The following is a 20,095-nucleotide window of genomic DNA, read 5'->3' as shown; positions in this document are numbered from 1 at the left end:
TAGGCTCAAAGCTCGGCTCGTCTAAAGCTCGAACAGGAGGTGTCACATAAACAAGCTAAACCAAAATTGGGTCAAACTCAGTTCGATTCGGCTCATGTATAGCTCTAGCTTTCGACTTTGTAGGGTGCATTAATGAGTTTGTTTTCTCCTTTTTCTTTTGAAAAAACACAAACTCGTTAATGCACCCAACAGACTCAAAAGCCTTTGGACGGCCCGAATGCCAGACGTGGCCGGTCCAGTGAGGAGCTTTCTCCTCTTTAAATATTTGATCTCTTGGTTGATAGACACTGACAGATATGGGCCAGAGTCTGGTTAGTGTCACTGTACATTCGGTCTCCCACCCACCATAACAATTCAGATGACAGATTTTACGTGGAGGGAGGACAGTGAAAAGATTGAACAGCTGAATTGGGGCACACATGCGAGAATGGGGCCATGTACGAGGTGGGGCTCTATGTGAACATGCTGTCGCAATATCCAGGCTGGACCAAAACCAGGTGGGCCACACGCATGTTAAATATCGGTCATTGGTGATTTTCTACCAACCATCCATTTTACTCGTACTAGCCTATCCCACCTGACTAGCAGTTCCACCCTGATTAATGCTCCAGAGCACGTTCACAGTCACACTTAACCCACTTAACGAATGGGCTGGATCTTGTACAGGTGTGCCACAAATCACCTGTTCAATCTCTCCTGGCTAGCTGTCATTACTCATTTCACAAATATGCTATAGAATTGACTTTTGAGAAGTGGGGGGGGAGGAGAGAGGTACTAACCGTCGCGTCTGCCACAAAGCCCCGGTGCAGCCCATGGGTGGTTCATCAACTGCAGATCAATCTCAGCCTAATGGAACCCATTTGCAACAAGCTGAAAACCAGAGGATTTTGGGGACATCTTCCAGCCATGGCCAAGTCCCATCAGATCACAGAAAAGTGGGACCAGCCGGTCCCTCGGATTTAAGGATCATAAGATTTTTTTAGAATAAACAGACTGAATTACAATGATCTGAACTTTTCTGTGTGGGGGGGGGGGGGGGAATCACTCCAATCAAAATCATCGGACAGATTGAGATAGTCCAAGATATAGAGATGAACTACAAAAGAATCGGGTATAGAGTATACTAATATACAGTGTAAAGACAGTTTTCTAATCCCATTCATCGTGTATTATTGCAGGATAAGAGTAAATCATCGAACTCACGAATTAAACAGATCGAGCTGGGATTTTGATTCAGATCAGATGAGGTTGATTGTGAAGGCGACGTATGGATAAGTATCAGCTTCCCCACCAAGACCGGGCATCGCAACTTCATCCTCAGATTTCCAGTAGGTGCTGCAATGCATAACATAGATTCAATCCTCACAATACAAACAGTCAATATTCAATCCTTGCAGCACAAACAGTCGAATGTGAATTCTAAAAGATCAAGGATTTCATCTACCTGCTGACAAATGACTACTCTGCATTAGTACATTGCAGGTTTCACTCATGTGCTGTACACTCCCCATGCATGCATCCATGTGCCAGTGTGGCACATGCATGAAGCATCCAATCCACCCATCAGGTGGACCACACTGTAGATGAGCTGGACCAAAAATCAGGCCAGTCCACACATGGGGTGGGCCATTGTACGAAACAAATGATCAGCAGTACCAAATTCTTGTAGCGGTTGCGAGAATGGGGCATTTGGATGGGGCAGATATTTCAATTGCCAGGTATTGCAATGCCCAGGTAGTTTAGCTGTTGGCAATTATAATTTCTGTTTAAGCAACTTCCTGTAATAGGCATGTGATTCCCAGAAATTATAATTCCTGTGTTTGGTTGGCTCACAAGTTGGGAATCGTGTGGTGTACTGTTTATGTATTAAAAAAGCATCCTACTTAAACGAACAAGTGTGGCCCACTCTATCACCTAATCAACTATAACTCTCAATATCAACTGTATATCAGGAGATCAAATTGATGAATGGATTGGATGTTGCTTACATGTGTGATCCATAATGGTAACTGAAATGAACAGCCTATACTGATCATGCTATGGTCTGATCATTGATCGAGGCTAACATGTGGTTCTCACCCTTGATTGCACATCCTGTTTAAAATTTTAAAATTAAAAATTTAAATTTAAAAATTAAAAATTAAAAATTAAAAAAAAAAAACACTAGTACTGGAAAATCCTAACTACCCATGTAATGGTTAGTGAAATGGACACCCATATTAATCACACCAATCATCAAGGTATCCCGTATCAGTTTCGGTTAGCGTAACGTTGCCCTCCGATACCGATACGGATACGGGGGTGTAACGGCGATATGGGGGCGCAACGGCCCATAATGGTGCAATTTTATTTTTTTTTGCCAAAAAAATATTTTTAAAAAAATGGATTAAATCCAAAATATTCTAAGCATTCCAAATATGCATTCATTTATAAATTGGAACATGTTTATGGTGGTGTAACGGTCCACTCTTTGGTGAGAAGTTGTATCGGACTGTCTGATGAATTTATGAACCAGATAACCTGAATTTGACTACAAAATTCATATATTTAATTTTCTAAATATCTAATTTATATACTTAACAATTTGATATCGTTTCTCCCAATAGTTCTTTAAAAAAATGAAATTAAATTCAGATAGATGGCGTTGCCAATTTGGGGCTGACTTGGAGGATCAATTCATGCCCCAAATCCGCCTCAAATTCATGCAATTTATTAGCATTATCCCATTTATGAATTGGTGGACATTTATTGGATAGTGAATCATGAAAAAAAATCAAAAGGCCCTATTTTAAAAAATAAGCATCCACAAATTAACAATTAAAACTATTCAAACAATTCGATTTTGGCATTGTGAGTTAGCAACTATAGTCCATAATTTAATTGGTAAATTTTAAGTTAATACATGTCTCGTGTACAATTTTTTAAGAGCCCGAATTAGGCAGGACTCAGATTGTGAAGTGTAGCACACGAGTGTCAAAGTTTTTTGGGCCCCACCCGTGATGAATGTGTTATATCCACACCGTCCATCCATTTTGCCAAATAATTTTAGGGCATGGGCCCAAAAATGAGGCAGATCCAAAGCTCGAATTAGGCAAGACTCGAATTGTGAAGTGTAGCACACAAGTGTCAAAGTTTTTTGGGCTCCACCGTGATGAATGTGTTATATCCACATCAGTGTGACCCAATTAACAGGTTAGATGGAAAATAAACATTACAGTGGACCCTAAGAAATTTTGAAAATTTTAATGGTGAGCATTCTATAACCATTGTTTCCTATGGTGTGGTCCACCTGAGATTTGGATCTTACTAATTTTTGGATCATGACCTAAAATGATGTGGCAAAATGGATGGACAGCGGATAAAATACATACATCATGGTGGGGCCCACGCGGCACATGGAGCAATAATAGCATACCGCGTAACTTGTACGCAGTCCGATTTCTTTGGAAGCAGATTGGCTGCTGTACCTCACACCTATAGCTGTTGTATTGACGTCAGCAAGTCTTGTGGGTCTGATCATGAGGTATGTGTTATATCGAAACCATTCATTCATTTGACGAGCTAGTCTTAAGGCTTGACATGAAAAATAATACAGATCTAATTATCAGGTGGACCACATTGCAAAAAGCAGTGGGGGATAAAACGTCTACCATTGAAACCCTTTTTGGGATCACATAAGTTTTGGATCAATATGAAATTTGTTTTTCCTCTTCATTCAGGTCTTTTTAACCTTATGAACAGATTGGATGTAAAATAAACGTTATGGTGGGCCCTACGAATTGTTTAACGGAGAAAATCATTATCTCCGCTGCTATTTTTGGTGTGGTCCAGACGATCTTTGGATATGATTCATTTTTTGGGTAATGCTCTAAAATGATCTCTAAAAATAGATGAACGGTGTAGATATAATAAATACATCACTGTGGAGCCCATGTAACTTTGATCTCCTTTGAACCGTTCGTGCAACTCAGAGCTCGAGGAGTGTCAGCGCTCGTCTTAGCATGACACATACCTATAGCAGCTATATAGCTGGTGTGTGGTACACCAACCAATCCGCTTCCGATTTCTTTTTCCAATACCAGAGAGGGAAACCGAAAAGAAAAGGAGGGAAAGAAGGGGGGAAGAAGAAGAAAAGAAAGAAAAAAAAAAAAAGAATGTTTGTTTTTTTTTTTTTCCTAGTTTCTTTAGGCCCATAACAGCCATTATGTGCCCGTTTTGACCCCGTATCGCGTAACGGTGTCAGCCGTTACCGTTACGTATCGGCCGATATGGCCGTATCGTAACGGATACGGGACACCCTGCCAATCATGTGGGTCCCAATCTTGATTGCCTATCCTTTTTGAAAAATCACTTTGACTGGATTATCATAACTTCCAATTAATGCCTAGGAAAATGAATGGCCACATTGATCCTACTAAAAATGGTATGATCATTGATCTAGACCATCCATCATTTGGGTACCACCATTAATTGCCCACCCCTCTCAGAAAACCACTTTGATTGAATGATCTTAATCCTCCGATCAATGCCTATGAAAATTGGCAGTCCATATTGACCATACTACAAATGTTGTTTACCACTGATCTATGCCACCGATCATGTAGACCCCACCCTTGTTTGTCCATCTTTCTCAAAAATCAATTCAATCGGATGATTGTAACCTAGAAGTAACACCTAGGAAAATCCATGGTCCATATCAATCATACTAAAAATGGTTCAATAAATTGATCTATGACACGGACCGTGTAGACCACTAATCAATTCAATCGGATGATCGTAACCTAGAAGTAACACCTAGGAAAATCCATGGTCCATATCAATCATACTAAAAATGGTTCAATAAATTGATCTATGACACGGACCGTGTAGACCACTGATCTATGACACCGACCATGTAGACCACTAATCTATGACATCAACCATGTGAACCCCACCCTTGATTGCCCATCCCTCTCAAAAATCACTTCGGTCAAAAGATCATAACCTACAAGTAACACCTACGAAAATGAACAATCCATATCAATCATGCTAAAAATGGTTTGATAATTGATCTGGAGATCTATCATGTGTGTTGCCTTTTCTTTTCTTTTCTTCTTCTTCTTCTTCTTCTTCTTCTTCTTTTTTTTTTTTTTTTTTTTGGCCTCACCTTTGATTGTCCATTCCTCAAAAAAATCACTTGGATGACTGATCCTAGCCTTCCAATCAATCACAAGGAAAATGGATGGTTCATACTCCAAATTGACCATAATACAATGGTGCCATCAATGATTTAAATCCTCCATCATGTCTGCCCTACTCCTTTCATTGCACATCCATTTGAAAACAAAGAACAAAACAAAACAGAAAAAATAAATAAATAAATAAATAAAGAGCTTTGGTCCAATGACCTAAGGCAGGATTTGGGGAATCCTTGGCGGGTATTGGAGTGAAATTCCAGCATTTTTTTTGAAATCAAAAATGCCCATTTGTTGGGCATTGCAATACCTGGTAGCCATTTAAATTGTCAGGATTTTTAATACCCATCATATTCCAAACATTGGAATCGTGGGGGTAGGGGGTACTAGAATACCCAGGTATTCTAATTACTCCAATCCAAGAGATGAGTTAGCTTTTTTTCTCTTGTATAACAAGTTCCAACTGGTAACTGACCAGCCGAATTTTTGCCAGCGCATCTATACAATGGGGCCCACTTGATGGATTAATTAGACGCTTCACATGAATAAGGGCATGAATAACTTCCAGACGCATCCATGCCGCAAACATGGTACAACTTTAAAAGTGAGATGCCTGGTTTGGTGATCCAGACCATTGAATCTTCCAGATCAGAGGATCCTAGATATCCAACCACTGGTCTATGGCAATCTGTGACTTTCAAAAAAAAAAAAGAGTCCATGGCAATCTGTGCAGTATTTCTTTCTTAACGGGCACTGATCGAAGGGCTAGGATCATCTGACAAGAAGATTATGAAGCATCCCCCATCTACAGTGGGACAATTAGATCAATGGTTTGATCACTAAACAGGGGGTCATACTTGCACAGACTTGGCACATCATGACACTGGTATCATGGTTGAGGCAACAGGATTCCTTGTTAAAGGTTAAGAGGATAAGCAATAATAGTGGCTGAGAAAAAACGGGGTCCTGCTCATCAAGAAACGTAATCCGTACATGTGGTTCTTATGGTTCAGTGATCCAAAACCCTAAACTTGATGGACCAAGCATTGGATGGGAAATGCTATTGAAATCTTCCAGAATGGAAGATTCCAGACATTCAATATGGTGGCCCACATCTGGACAGTTCATATTAGAAAAGGGGAAAAACAGGCCATATCAACAGGCTACGATCTACAAATCTGAGACGAGAATTCCCTACCAACAGTAGGTCCCATCAGATCAATGGTTTGGAAAACTGAAAAACATGGGCCCCACATGCATGAAAACCTTCCTGTCAGACACCATAATTCATGGTTGAGAAGCAAAAATGATAATTTCACCTAGTTCCATTGTTACAGAAGCTTTCCAAGATCGAGCGCACTTTCTTCTCACTTTTCACAGATGGAGCCAATACTGCTGCCTGAAATCAAATTCCCAATCAATACTCGGTTAGTATAAAGAAAAAAGCTACATTACTTAATCTGAGGTATCAGATATGGCAACCTGAAAAATCCAACATGCTGACATGACTGTACAGGTATATGATGATATTCAACTTCTTCTTCATATTCTTCTTACATATATAAAAAGTAAAGAGACTTCATTAAAAGAAGAGAGGGGGGGCCATATCCATTTAGGGATAAAGAGTCTCTCCAAAGATTCCCTCACACAGCCTCCTTTAAAAATGCTGGCGTGACTTCTGTATAGAAAGGGTGTTACTTTCACTGATGTGGATGGAACAACTTCATGTAATGAGATCCACCCCGCCCATCAGGTGCGCCACCATGTATTTGTATTGGGGGTCAAAAATCAAGCCAAATAAACACTCAAGTGGACTACACCACTGAAAACAATTGAGATGGGAAGTCCCACCATTAAAATAGTCAAAATTTTGCATGGGGTCCAACGTGGCATACACATGGCATCCAATCCACTCATCTGACCTACCACACCAGGATAAACATATCCCCGAAAACCAGCACTTTCCAAGACTCACGTTGGGCAGACCACGTGAATTGAGAGGTTTTAGGAATGACTTTACACTATTCCTTATGGTGTGGCCCACCTGAGTATTTAATTTGACTGATTTTCAGTATCCAATGTGAAAATGTGATGGCGGACCTGATGGACAGGGTGGATCTGATGCATTTTTCTCCTTAGTAGCGCTCAGTTAATGCAAGTAACACTTTTGGCGTGCCTACAAATCATCCTAGCGCAGTCCCAGCCTCTTTTAACCAAATAGTCAGCAAGGACATTGGCTTCTCTAGATACATGGTAGAAAGAAAGCGAAAAAGAAGACATCAATCCTTTTATTTCATTTACAAGGAATTGACACTCCAGGGGATCCAGTTTACACCCAGAAACCCAAGCACTAGCACTCTTTGAGTTGCCCTCGACGGTGACCCTCAGGTCACCCACTCTTTGTTAAGATTCAGACCCTGGTGTTCATGGCTTCCAACTCCGCTTAATTGGAGTCGCCTGCATAGAGAGGACCAGAGAAGACAAATGATTCTGCCTTGGTCATCTCTAACCACTCCCCACATGCCATCGATAATAATGTTGAAGGACATTAAAATTTTAAATTGGAGCTACTATTTACATCCAGGCCCATTTTTCATTTTGGGAATTGAAATCGTACAAATATTTATTGTTTCAATTCCCAATATGAGAAAATGTGTGTTTGCAAATCAAAGAGGGTGGGTGCAACATGCAAGTAACCATCACATATAAATGTTAGCTCATGGAAGCATGTAAAATTACCTGAACTTGTAGATTTATGGACCGGGCTAATTTCCAGGCACTAGGGGTTTCATGAGGTGACGAATCTGGTGGACGGATTGGATGTTGTGACACATCACGTGGGATGAGTTCTCAAAATGTTATCACGGGTTATCATGAGAAACAGTTCCTTGGAGAAAATTTCTCCTCTTTGATAAGATTCAGACCGGTCTTCATAGCTTCCAACTCCACATGATTGGAATCGCCTACATGGAGAGGAGGACCAGAGAAGACCAACATGATTCTGCCTTGGTCATCTCCAACCACTCACCTTATGCCCTCGATAATATTGAGTGGCATATTAAAATTTTAAATTGGGAGCTGTTATTTACATCCACATCCATTTTGCATTTTGGGAATTTTATTTATTTTTCTTATTATTATTTTTTTGTTAGCTTGTTAGTACACCCCACTGTCAGTTGACACTTCATTGTTAGCCACCCCCACTAGGTATCGATACCAAGACCTCAGTGTTGAAACGAGGTATCTTTCACTCAGTCTACCACTTGAGCTATGGGAATTGAAATGGTACCCAAAAAAAAAAAAACATATTGTTTCAATTCCCTAAAATGGAAAATTGAGGTTTGTAAATAAAAGGTGAGTGTAAGTACTATCACATTTAAATATTAGTTCATGCGATGTAAGATTACCTAGACTGGTAAACATACATAGAAACTATAGAAATGGTGTACAAGTAATACCCAGAAAAAAAAAAAAGGATGTTTCTCCCTAACAGCAGAATAATGGCTTTCTACTAACACAATTTGTAGGTTATGTATTAGATTGTGAATAAAAGGTTAGTGCAAGTACTATCACATTTAAATGTTAGTTTATGCAATGTAAGATTACCTAGACTGGTAAACATACATAGAAACTATAGAAATGGTGTACAAGTAATACCCAGAAAAAAAAAAAAAGGGATGTTTCTCCCTAACAGCAGAATGATGGCTTTCTACTAACACAATTTGTAGGTTATGTATTAGATTGTGGAACAACATAAAATACTATTCTCGACATTTAAAAATGCCCCTTTTTTTTCCTTTTGTAATAGCAGAGTCGACATGTACCAGCCAAATATTGTAATTTCTCAGAAAAATGGACGTATGTAGGTTCAGCCAGATAAGAATCAAAGGAGAAATCATAGGTAGATTAAAACCAGATAAAAACTAGAGGAAAAATTATAGGGATGACGCACAATAACATAAGAGGAATTAGTTTTTTTTTTTTTTGAAAGATCACTGAATATATATTGAGAAGAAGAAGGGAGGGGGGAAGAACAAGAAGGAAACAATTACAGGGGCAAAAGATTTGCCGAGAAGGCAAAACTAAAAATTACAACCCAAGAAAAAGAAAATCTACTTGATTAAAACTTACAACATAAACCAGCCATTCAATCAGGAGACGCTTGGCTTTACTGACAATATGCACGGCGGGATTGGAGACGTCCCTGAAACACCTGTTGTTTCTTTCTTCCCAAACCGACCACCAGATAGCTATGATCGCCATGCGCCAGATAACTAAGAGGAATTAGTTATGATGGCTGACCAAGAAGTTCCCCAAAATGACCACTTTCAATATATATAGGGTCAATAATTCATGAGAGTGGAGAGATTGAGAAGGACATTGCCCATAGAATCCAACAGGGGTGGAAGAAATGGAGTTGTGCCTTTGCAGTTTTATGTGATTGCTGCGTACCACTCAAAACTGAAAGGGAAATTTTATAGTATGCCTATAGAATCATAAGAATTATAGGGGCTGTTTGATTTTCCATTTCACCTTGTAAATGGTAGTAAATAAATATTTATTATTTACAAAAGCGAGTCATGCCAGCTGCCACTACGACTTGACAGCTAATAGGTTTTGACGCTAGTACCGAGGAAGAAAAACTAAAATCTGAGGGGGCCTACTATGATGTATGTCTGATCCATGCTGTCCATCCATTTTAGCAGCTCATTTAAGGGCATTAGCCCAAAAAATGAGAAGGATCCAAAGCACAAGTGGACCACACCACTTGAAACAAAATGAATTGAACACCTGCCATCCGTAGCTTATTAGGGGCCAAGAAGTTTTGGATGAAGCAGATATTTTTGTTCTCCCTTCATCCATGTCCGTCGAACCTTATGAACAGGTTGGATGACTGCTATACATCACTGTGGACCCGAGGAAGTTTTCAACTTTCAACTGTGGACGTCATTATCCACATTGTTTCCTGTGGCGTGGTCCACTTGAACTTCTAAACTGGATCATTTTTGCGCTCATGTCCTAAAATGAGCTGACAAGATGGATGGACATCATCATCCACCCTGTTTCTTGTGGTGTGGTCCACTTGAGCTTTCTAATACTGCCTCATTTTTGGACTCATGCCCTACAATGAGCTGACAAGACAGATGGATGGCGTGGACCAGGCACATACATCGTGGTGGGACCCACAGATTGTTGTTGCTCAATCTCAATCGCATTTAAAAAAAAAATTAAAAAAAAAGGAAATCTCGAAAATCAAGGCCTAAATATGCAGCTAATTCCTTCTCAAACAAACAGCAGTAGAAATCATCACGACTCATTTACCACCATTTACGTGTGGAAATGGAAAAACTAACAGCCCATAAGGTGGGATCTATATACTAGATTTTTCAAGATGATGATTGGACCTCTTTTGTTTCTCCAGTCAATCTTGACTGTCCATTTTAATGCCATTGATCAGAAGCTTAGGATCACCCAATTGGCATGATTTTTGCACCATGGCTTGCTCGTAGTTGTATAAATGAATGAACAGTTTGGATCGACAATAGATCACCCTGTGTGCCTTTTAAAAAGGTTTGGGACATTGCTAACATCCCCGTGAAGATGGGGAAGTTAGCAAAACCATATAAATATATATAGCATGAATAAAACCAAAGATTAGACTGGGATCTTCCGAGCTGAAAAATGTTGGGGCAACCACAATCAAGGGTGGGTCTTATCAGGTCAATCGTTTGGATAAACTAAACATGTGCCCCATTTGTAGATACTAGGACCATCAGTTGTTCATGTGATAATGCATCAGAACCCTACAATTTCTCAAATTTAAGAAAGGGCATCATGTATGAGGAGTTTTCTTACCAAGAATGATGGCGGCAAGCCGTATCTCAGAATGCTCTCCACAAAGACACGTACAGCACAAAAGTGCATCCAGGAGCTGAAAACCTGCACACAGAAAAAAGGGCTTTCGAAACATAACTTTGACATAAGGTTACCTAGCCAAATAAAATTTAAAGAAGAGGTAGGAATCTCATTTAAAGGTAGAGATGTATCTGATTGGACCATATGGCTTATTTTCTCAAGTACCTCAACCGCAATTATTGTATTTTTGAGTGAGGAATTATCAGATTCTCAATCCTGGTACATTGACAGTTACTCGGTTTTCAGTTTGTAGTAGTGCAGCCCATAGTTTAGTAATCCAAAACATTGATTCATTGGGCCTCACCATGATGGAGCATGTCCCGAGAATCTGACCAATAACCTTTCAATTTGCAGTCTGTTGATTGACAGTTAATGGTGCATGATAGATTAAACGAAGTGCACACCTAAGCAAGAGCATCATACCCCAACGAATCAATGTTCTAGATTACTATATAAAAAATAAAAAATAGTAATGTTCATTCACTATTCACCATTTTTTTAATAAGAGTCTTTATATATGTATGCGTGTCTCTATCTGTGTGTGTAGGGAAAATATACTATGAAGTCGACCTCATGGGAACTTCCCATCCCATGAGCTCGAGCTCTATGGGCCCCACCGTGATGTGTGATGGGCATCCATCCCATCAATCAGATGCACCCAGTGTTTTCGGTAGCATTGTAGCGTAGCAAAAATGCTACGTAGCGTATGCAAGTAGCGTAACTCTCTGGTAGCATAAGCTATGGGGCATGTAGCGTAGCGTAGTGTGTAGCGTAGATAACGTAAGCTACCTGAAATCTCTTTTTTTATTTTTTAAGTGTTTTTCCTATGTTTAACACCTATTTTAAAATGGTGATGACTTATACCTATCACACACGGGACTACATTAAACTAATATGGACCATCCAAATTGTGGTCCATAACATGGATAGAGCACTTAGATCAATCCAGACTATCCAAATTGTGGCCTATATCATGAATTTGTGATATTTCAATAAATAATTCACACTTAGAGATGTCTAAAGGCAGAGAGAGAGAGAGAGAGAGAGCAGAGAGAGAGAGATTTTGCATGGAAATAAGTGGTTGAAGATCCAGATTCGTAGTCAAGAACTCATATAAGTTATGCATTTTGTAAATTTTATCATATTTTCTATTATTTTAATTAAAAAATATTAAAGATTGTGTAGCTTAGGCTACACGCTATAAAGGGCCAAATGCTACGCTATACGCTACTCACTACTTAAAACACTGGATGTAGCCTTCCACATTGAGACACGGACCTAAAAATCAGGCCAATCCATGGCTCAGGTGGGCCACACCATAGACAACAATTGAGAGTGGATGCCGACCCATTGAAACCTTCCTGATTGTACATAGGGTCTAGTGAGGTGCGGCTTAAACATCCAGCCCATCCATTGTGTGTCCCACTTGGATGAGGGATCACACTAAATTTCAAGCCATTCCAAAACTTAGGTGGGCCCCACCAAGTGCTTTTAGATGTTTTAAGTATGATTTTCCATGATTTCAGATAGTGTGGCCCACCTAAGTTCCACATACAGCTGATTTTTTACCGCATCCCATAACCAAGAGGGGACCTATCAAATACATGGCTTGGATGTCCATCACACATCACAGTGGGGCCCACAGAGCTCAACCTCATGGGAAGCTCCCGTGAGGTCAACCTCATAGTACCATTTCCCATGTGTGTTAGCGTAAGTAGCATAGAGTGAAGCGTAAGCTACATGATAGTTCTAATTTTAAAATTAAAAATAGAAAAAATATGATAAATAGTAAGAAAAAAATATAAAATAAAAATGACTAAAAGATGATTCATTATTTCATGTACAAGCATATTCAAACAAGTTATTAATTATCATTTATCAAAAGCAAATCCACATATATAAACCAAACCAAATCATTATCACATCAACAACTTTCTAAGCAAACCACTTTAATTAATAATGTCTAATTGAAACCACAAGTCACAACCAGTGTTCGAAATATCGGTATCGCGTTACGTATCGCACCCTTGGAATACGAATACGTATCTGTTATCGCATGGGACATATCGATTGTATTAGCATAATGTATCGCTGTTGTTGGAAACATGGGAAAACATTGGGAAATTGGTTGAAATTTTCAATGGAACTTCGGGGTTTGTTAAAAAAGACATCAATACACACTTATAAATCAAAACATTACAAAAAACAAGTGCACATAATAGGTTTTCTTTGTATGGGATCGTAATCTATGCGATGTCTAATCCAGTGGATGCAAGTATATTCAAAATCTATTCATATAATTTATAAATGTAAGAAGATGTGGAAACACAAGCAATACATTCAAAAAAAAAAAATCGCTAGATCAGGTTACATATATGTTTGATTTTATGTTTAAACACAGATTGTAACCAATTTGTGAGAAATTGGAAATTTTTTATTTTTTTTCAATTTTCCACAACTCGCCCGTCTCCTCCAATTCTCGAAATCGAAGCTCCCAATCCTCGATTTTTCATGGAAAACATGAAAAATCATGGATTTGTAACAATCTGACACTGCCTTAACATGATTTGCAGGAAAAAAAAAAAAAAGGATCAAAAATCGAAAATGTTCACTAGACTGAACATATGGGATATATCCCACTACTTGTGGGTTTCCTATCGCACAGGTGGGATAGGAGATAAAACGTGGGATATATCGGTTGATATCATCGATACTTAAAAACACTGGTCACAACTATGAAAAGAAATTAAAATCCCATAGGTTGAGATATTAAGTACAAAACACAAATACGATTATCATTTTTTTTTAATGTAGAGTATGCTACAACGCTACATATGCTACATACACTATGCGTACGCTACATACACTACGACCCCTATAACGTATGCTACAGCCTACATGAGATTTATGCTACTTGCTAGTGCTACGTAGCGTCATAGCTATGCTGCAAACGCTATTTAAAATATTGGTTATGGTCCACCTAGCAAATAACTATCCAACCCCTCGTGTGTGTGAAATCCAACTGTCCAATACGTTGGCCTTATCATGAGGAATACCTTTTTAAAAAAAAACAAAAATATCAAAAATATCTACACATCAAGTGCACCACACTTCTTTTTTGCTATTTACTAATGGCAAGAAATTGTTTTACATGGTGAGACCCACCTGGTGAGTAGGTAGGATGATTTCTAAACTAGATGATCCTCATAGTGGGACCAGCCTATTAGAAGGGTTGGATGACACATGCACTTAATAGGTTGGATGTTATCCGCTAGCTGGACTTTACCTTGTGGTCCTACCAGTTAGACTTGAGAACAGCAAAATTACCCATCCCCACTACGGTATAGCTATTGCAAAGATAATCTATTTGCTATAGAATTCTCGAGTAATTGGTGTCAACTTGATGTGGAATCTAAGAGCCACATATGCTCTCCCTACAGCCTCTAGCTTTCCCAAAAAATCACCTCCACCACCCATCCACACCACCTTGTTGATTACCTAGTTTACACGTCTTTGATCCCCTACATCATTCCCTGCGACAAACATTGTCAGTTTTGATAACCGTCAGAGGCTCTAAAGTTGTGACTAGGAATGATGGACCATCAACTTCAAGGTCTATCACCATGCACCACCTCTGCCCTTAGCAAACATAAAAATTAACCGCTCTATTCGGCTATCAATCTCTAGTGCCTCACCAAATCGGGACCAAAAAATTTTCAACACCTTAGTGTCCCATGCATGTACCAGGATCTCGTATCCTAACTGCTTTTGTTAGTCACCATCTCTGACAGCCGCCACCAATCCACCATGAGCAAGTAATGCAGCACCCTAATGTTTCCATGCCATTCCTAGATTCAAAAGATAAAGAGGAATGACTAAGAAACAACCTTACCACCGAGATCTTTGAGACTGCAAAAGGAGATTTCCTTCTGATCTCCATAATCTTCACAATCAACACATCTCCACAAGCTACCCTAGCCACTAGGGTGTATGTAAGACCTTTAAATCTTCTCTCAACTATAACATTCTTGAAAATCACCCCTTAGGGGCTGTTTGATTTTCCAATGACAGTGGTAATTCATGGTAAATGAGTAATAATTATTTAACTTTGTATTTACTGCTGCATTTTCGAGGTGATGTTGACAGCCGCCTTCATTTATAGCACCTCATGTTACCCGAGACCAACACATGTTGCTTTTGTGGGGCCGGCCATGATATAAGTTTATTATCCACACCGTTCATCCCTTTAGTCAGCTCATTTTAGGGCATGAACCAAAAAATGAGGCAGATCTAAGGCTCAAGTGGACCACACCATAGGAAATAATGGGAATTGAGCTCCTACCATTGAAAGCTTTTTGAGGCCCTAGAAGTTTTGGATCAAACTGATATTTTTGTTTTCCTTTTATTTGTGACTATGTGACCTTATGAACAGGTTGGATGACAAATAAACATCAATGTGGGCCCTAGGGAGAAAATAGCTTTCAACGGTTCACGTCTTTACAATCATTGTTTCTTAAGGTGTGGCCCACTCGAACTTGGGATTTTCCTCATTTTTGGACTTATGCTATAAAATATGCCGTTACGAAGGATGGATGGTGTGGATAAGTAACATACATCACGATGGGTCCCACAAGTTTAAATCAGCAAAAATATGAGTTTTGGACCGATTTTCAAGATGTAATTCCTTTGCCAATTTCAAACAGCTGAACTTAGTAATAATTACTTTTTTTACACGTATTTACTAGGAAGCTTAAAAATCAAACAGCCCCTTAGACTCATGCTCACTATGTCGAGGATTACGAACCAAAATTTCATAGTATGAACCACAGCTTCTTGTCCTTTCTAGTTCCTGACACTTCCTCTGCTTCCCTTCCCTAACCTTCTACCGCTTTTTCTCAACCCATACTGCTTGTGGCCCTCTTCCTCTTCATATTCCAGTCTTTTGGCATCGCAGACCTTGATTATCTGCCTCCAAGTAGCCTCCCATCCATCAATTGTGTTCTAGGCTTCATCCTTGTCCCTGAAGCGAGCGAATGCAAACCCTCTACTCCTCTTAGTTCCCCTCTCTCTAGGTATGAACACATCTGCAATGGAGCCAAACTTCCCGAGCACTTCAACCAGATCATCGGCTCATCGAAATCCAGCAAGAAAGGAATCACGACGACTAAGCTCAATTTAACCTTTTTTCCGGTGTTGCCTCACCATCTCCTACCCTCCATCTTTCACTCTAGCAACATTTAGTATGTTACTATAGCAAGTATGGTCGTGGGTATTATAGCATGCCTCTTTTTGAGGAAATAGGTGATGGATCCCATGACTAAATGTGATTGGGTGGAACACATAATGCTGCATCATTTCTCATTCTTGGACAAAAGATATTAAGGTCTAGCAAGCACTTTTGATGCACAATTTGATGCAGGACATAAAAATTAACTATGATATGCAAGATCTCAGGCTTTAGATCAAACTAATTCAGAAACATTCACATAAAATTTCCACATCCCACACAAAAGTTCAAACATTCAAGCAAGAGGAATCTGTGCGGGTCCAGGCCTACACAGGTTAGGGCTGGATCAGTAAAATTATGGACCAAACGATACTCAAAGGAAAGTAAAAATCATCCACACATGCACAACAATCAGTCCCTAATCCAATGGATTCACCAATTCCAATTCAGAGAACCCTAGGGTAAGAACAAGGGCAAATAAATTAAAAGTAATGCAATCTAGGGTTAGGGTTAGGGAGAATAAGTATGAGAGGAGTAAAATAGGCGGAAATCCGAACCTGGAGATAGTCCCCACTCACGGATAGCGGGCCAGGCCTGTCGCACGTGCGCATGGGTCTGGTCGCATGTGCGAGGGGGCGCCGAAGGTGGAAAGCGCCTCCTTGGCTCTGGTCGGCCAACGGAGGGCTTCAAAACCCCCAAGTTTCGTATCGATCGGATGCGCGGTCTGTGCGTGGTGCTCTGCCGAAGTTTCAGCCCTCTTGCAGGGCCAGAATCTGAAATTCTGCTGTAAAGAAGAAAATTGTTGCAATAAAGGACATCTTTGAAGCGCGGATGGTGGTAGGAGATGAGAAATAGAGATGGTAGAAGATAGTGGTGAATCGGGATCGATGTGGCTTCACACCACGGTAGTTAGCCCTTCAATGAAGGGAGGGCTTCGCACCCAATTGGATTTCCACAACTCGAGAACTCAAGAGGAGTAGAAAAAAGCAGAATTTTTATTAAGCTTCAATGAGAAAAAAAAAACCTACAAGGGGTGGCTATTTATAGGAAAACCCTATACCCCAAAACTCGTGCCATATGCGCAACCTATTACTTGGTGATGAAGTAAACAAAAATAAAAACTAATCCAAGAAATTTAAACCGTCCATGATACTCTAAATAACATTAATAAGCAAAACCTAAAATATAAGATTAATCAGACTAGTAGGCCACGATCATGAGATCTCATGATGGTATTTACTTGACTATCGGGCCTAATCCAACGAACCAAAACTCCGTCTTCTAGCTAGGAGACCCTCCCTGGACGTCGTCATCAATCCAAATCGACGGTAGAGTCCTTCTCCTTGCGTACATGTGTAGGGGTCAGCATGCGTGTGCATATGTGTGTGATATCCCCATCAACTCTCCCTGGCTACGAAGATTTTGCCACTGGCGAAACAAAACTCCTAAACCGCTCCAAGATATCATGATCAAGTCTCTGAAGCTCCTCCTTAGTGAGCCACGTGCTGTCTGAAGCTAGGCGTGACTTCCATTTAATCAGGTACTTCTAAAATCCGTCATCCGACGTTGAAACTATCTAATGATCTAGAATATCTTCTATTTCTTCTCTGGGTGTATGAAGGTTAGGTATGGGAGGTAGAGGCTGGGAAGAAAAGTCGGGAAGAGGCCATGTATCAAGGGACAGATCTGGGGAATCAAGATGGGTGGGCGAAGGGCCGAACAAAGTATCAGGGGTCCCCTGAAACACAACTAGATCATCCACATTGAATGTGGAACTAATTCCCATAAAAAGTGGAAGATCTACCACATACGCATTGAGACCGTTCGTTTAATAATTTTGAAGGGTCCAGCGCAACGCGCGTGTAATTTACAAACAGCTTCCTGAGGATACTGCTCGGGCCTAATGCGGACCATCACAGAGTCCCCTACATTGAATTCCTTAAAACGTTTATGTTGGTCTGGAGAAAATTTGTAATGTTCATTACTAGTAGTGATCTTTCGGCTGATTTCTTGATGCAATGAATGGATGTGATGCGCAAAAGACTCTATAGACTCTGATGGCCTATGGGACAATGACATAGGGATGAAATCAATGGGTTTCCTAGGCTTGTAACCAGTAACAACTTCAAAAGGACTTAGACCTGTGGACGTATTGACAGAACTATTGAATGCAAACTCAGCTATGGGTAGTACAGCGTCCCATGTCCTAGTATACTCCCCCACTAAACATCTGAGCAAACTCTCTAAGCTCTTATTAACCACCTCAGTCTGACCATCGGTCTGAGGGTGGTAGGCAGAAAAAAATTGAAGCCTAGTATTCATCATGTGTCATAGTGTCTTCCAAAAGTAACTCATGAATCGCACATCACGGTCAGACACTATGGTTTTTTGGTAACCCATGCAGTTTAACAACCTCACTAAAGAACAACTTGGCAACATGAGATGCATCGGAGGTCTTAGAACAAGGAATGAAGTGGGTCATTTTAAAAAAACGGTTCACGACAACAAATATGGAATCGTGTTTCCGAAAAGTCTTGGGAAGTCCAAGCACGAAGTCTATACTGATGTCCTGTCAAGGGATGAATGGGACTGGCAAAGGTGTGTATAATCCTGTGTTTTATTTCTTTTGTTTTGCCAGTTGACAAGTACGACATTGCCCTATAATTTTGGCCACGTCTCGCTTGAGGCTTGGCCAATGAAACCTATCCTCCACTAAGGCAATGGTCTTGTCTTGACTGAAATGACCTGCAACCCCTCCTGAATGTAACTCCCAGACAAGAAAATCGTGGAGGGAGGTGCATGGTATGCACAAGCAGTCACTCCTAAACAAATACCCGTCTAAAATCAAGTACTCACTGCTAGCTCCTGACAGACTCTCTAACAACGATGCGTACACAACTCCAAAATCTAGACACTCAGAATAATCTTCTTTAATGTGCTCAAGGCTCGTAACTTCGACACTCATAGAATTGAGTAATGCGACTCGACGACTCAACGAGTCAGCAAGCTTATTCTCTACATCGGCCTTGTGCTTAAGCACAAAAGTGTACTCTTGAAGGAATTGAACCCACTTGGCGTGCCTAGGGTTTAATTTCTTCTGAGAGTTCAGATATCTCAAGGCCTCGTGATCTGAGAATAAGACGAATTCTTGCAGCAATAGGTAATGACGCCAGTGGCACAGTGATTGCACTACCGCATAGAACTCTTTGTCATAGGTGGAATATTTTTGTTTCGCCTCATTCAGTTTCTCACTTAAAAAAGGCAACAGGATGCCCTTCCTGACTAAGTAATCCTATGTCGATTCCTAACGCGTCACATACAACTTCAAAAGCTTTTGAAAAATTCAGAAATCACGTGACTGGATCTTCAATCATCTTGACCATTAAAACTCTCATTTTTTTATGCAATCTGTGATGGGAGCCATAATGGAACTGAAACCTCGAATGAACTGCCTATAGAAGGTGGCTAAGCCGTGAAAGCTGCGCACCTCATGAATATTGCGGGGTTCAAGCCAATTGACGATGGCCTTAACTTTCTCGGGATCAGCCGATACGCCTTCAGCTGACACAATAAAACCTAAGAAGAAAACACTACTACACAAAAAAGCACACTTCTTTAGGTTGGCGTACAATTTCTCGGCTCTAAGGATCCCACAAACCTGCCTCAAATAGTTGAGGTATTATTCTTTGGTCCTGCTATAAATCAAGATATCATCAAAATATACGACTAAGAACTTTCCCATGAAGGGCCTTAACACTTGGGTCATCACATACATGAA

General features: G+C 40.1%; 1 protein-coding gene across 1 annotated transcript in view; it reads right to left on the bottom strand.

Annotated features, from left to right (window-relative positions):
- Positions 1–1,041: 1,041 nt before the first annotated feature.
- Positions 1,042–20,095, bottom strand: part of LOC131246653 (V-type proton ATPase subunit C-like) — a 38,577-nt gene continuing 19,523 nt past the window's right edge. Inside the window, exons 9-11 of the mRNA XM_058247002.1 lie at positions 11,031–11,114; positions 6,494–6,573; positions 1,042–1,335 (exon numbers count right to left, since the gene is read on the bottom strand). Coding sequence (XP_058102985.1) covers positions 1,239–1,335; positions 6,494–6,573; positions 11,031–11,114 — 261 coding nt within the window. The 3' untranslated portion in view covers positions 1,042–1,238. The remainder of the gene's footprint in view (positions 1,336–6,493; positions 6,574–11,030; positions 11,115–20,095) is intronic.

This window comes from Magnolia sinica, chromosome 5 (genome assembly GCF_029962835.1).
Source record: "Magnolia sinica isolate HGM2019 chromosome 5, MsV1, whole genome shotgun sequence".
In the NCBI taxonomy this organism is placed as follows: domain Eukaryota; kingdom Viridiplantae; phylum Streptophyta; class Magnoliopsida; order Magnoliales; family Magnoliaceae; genus Magnolia; species Magnolia sinica.
Note: the sequence above shows the minus strand (reverse complement) of the source record. Positions and strands in the feature narration are given on the sequence as shown.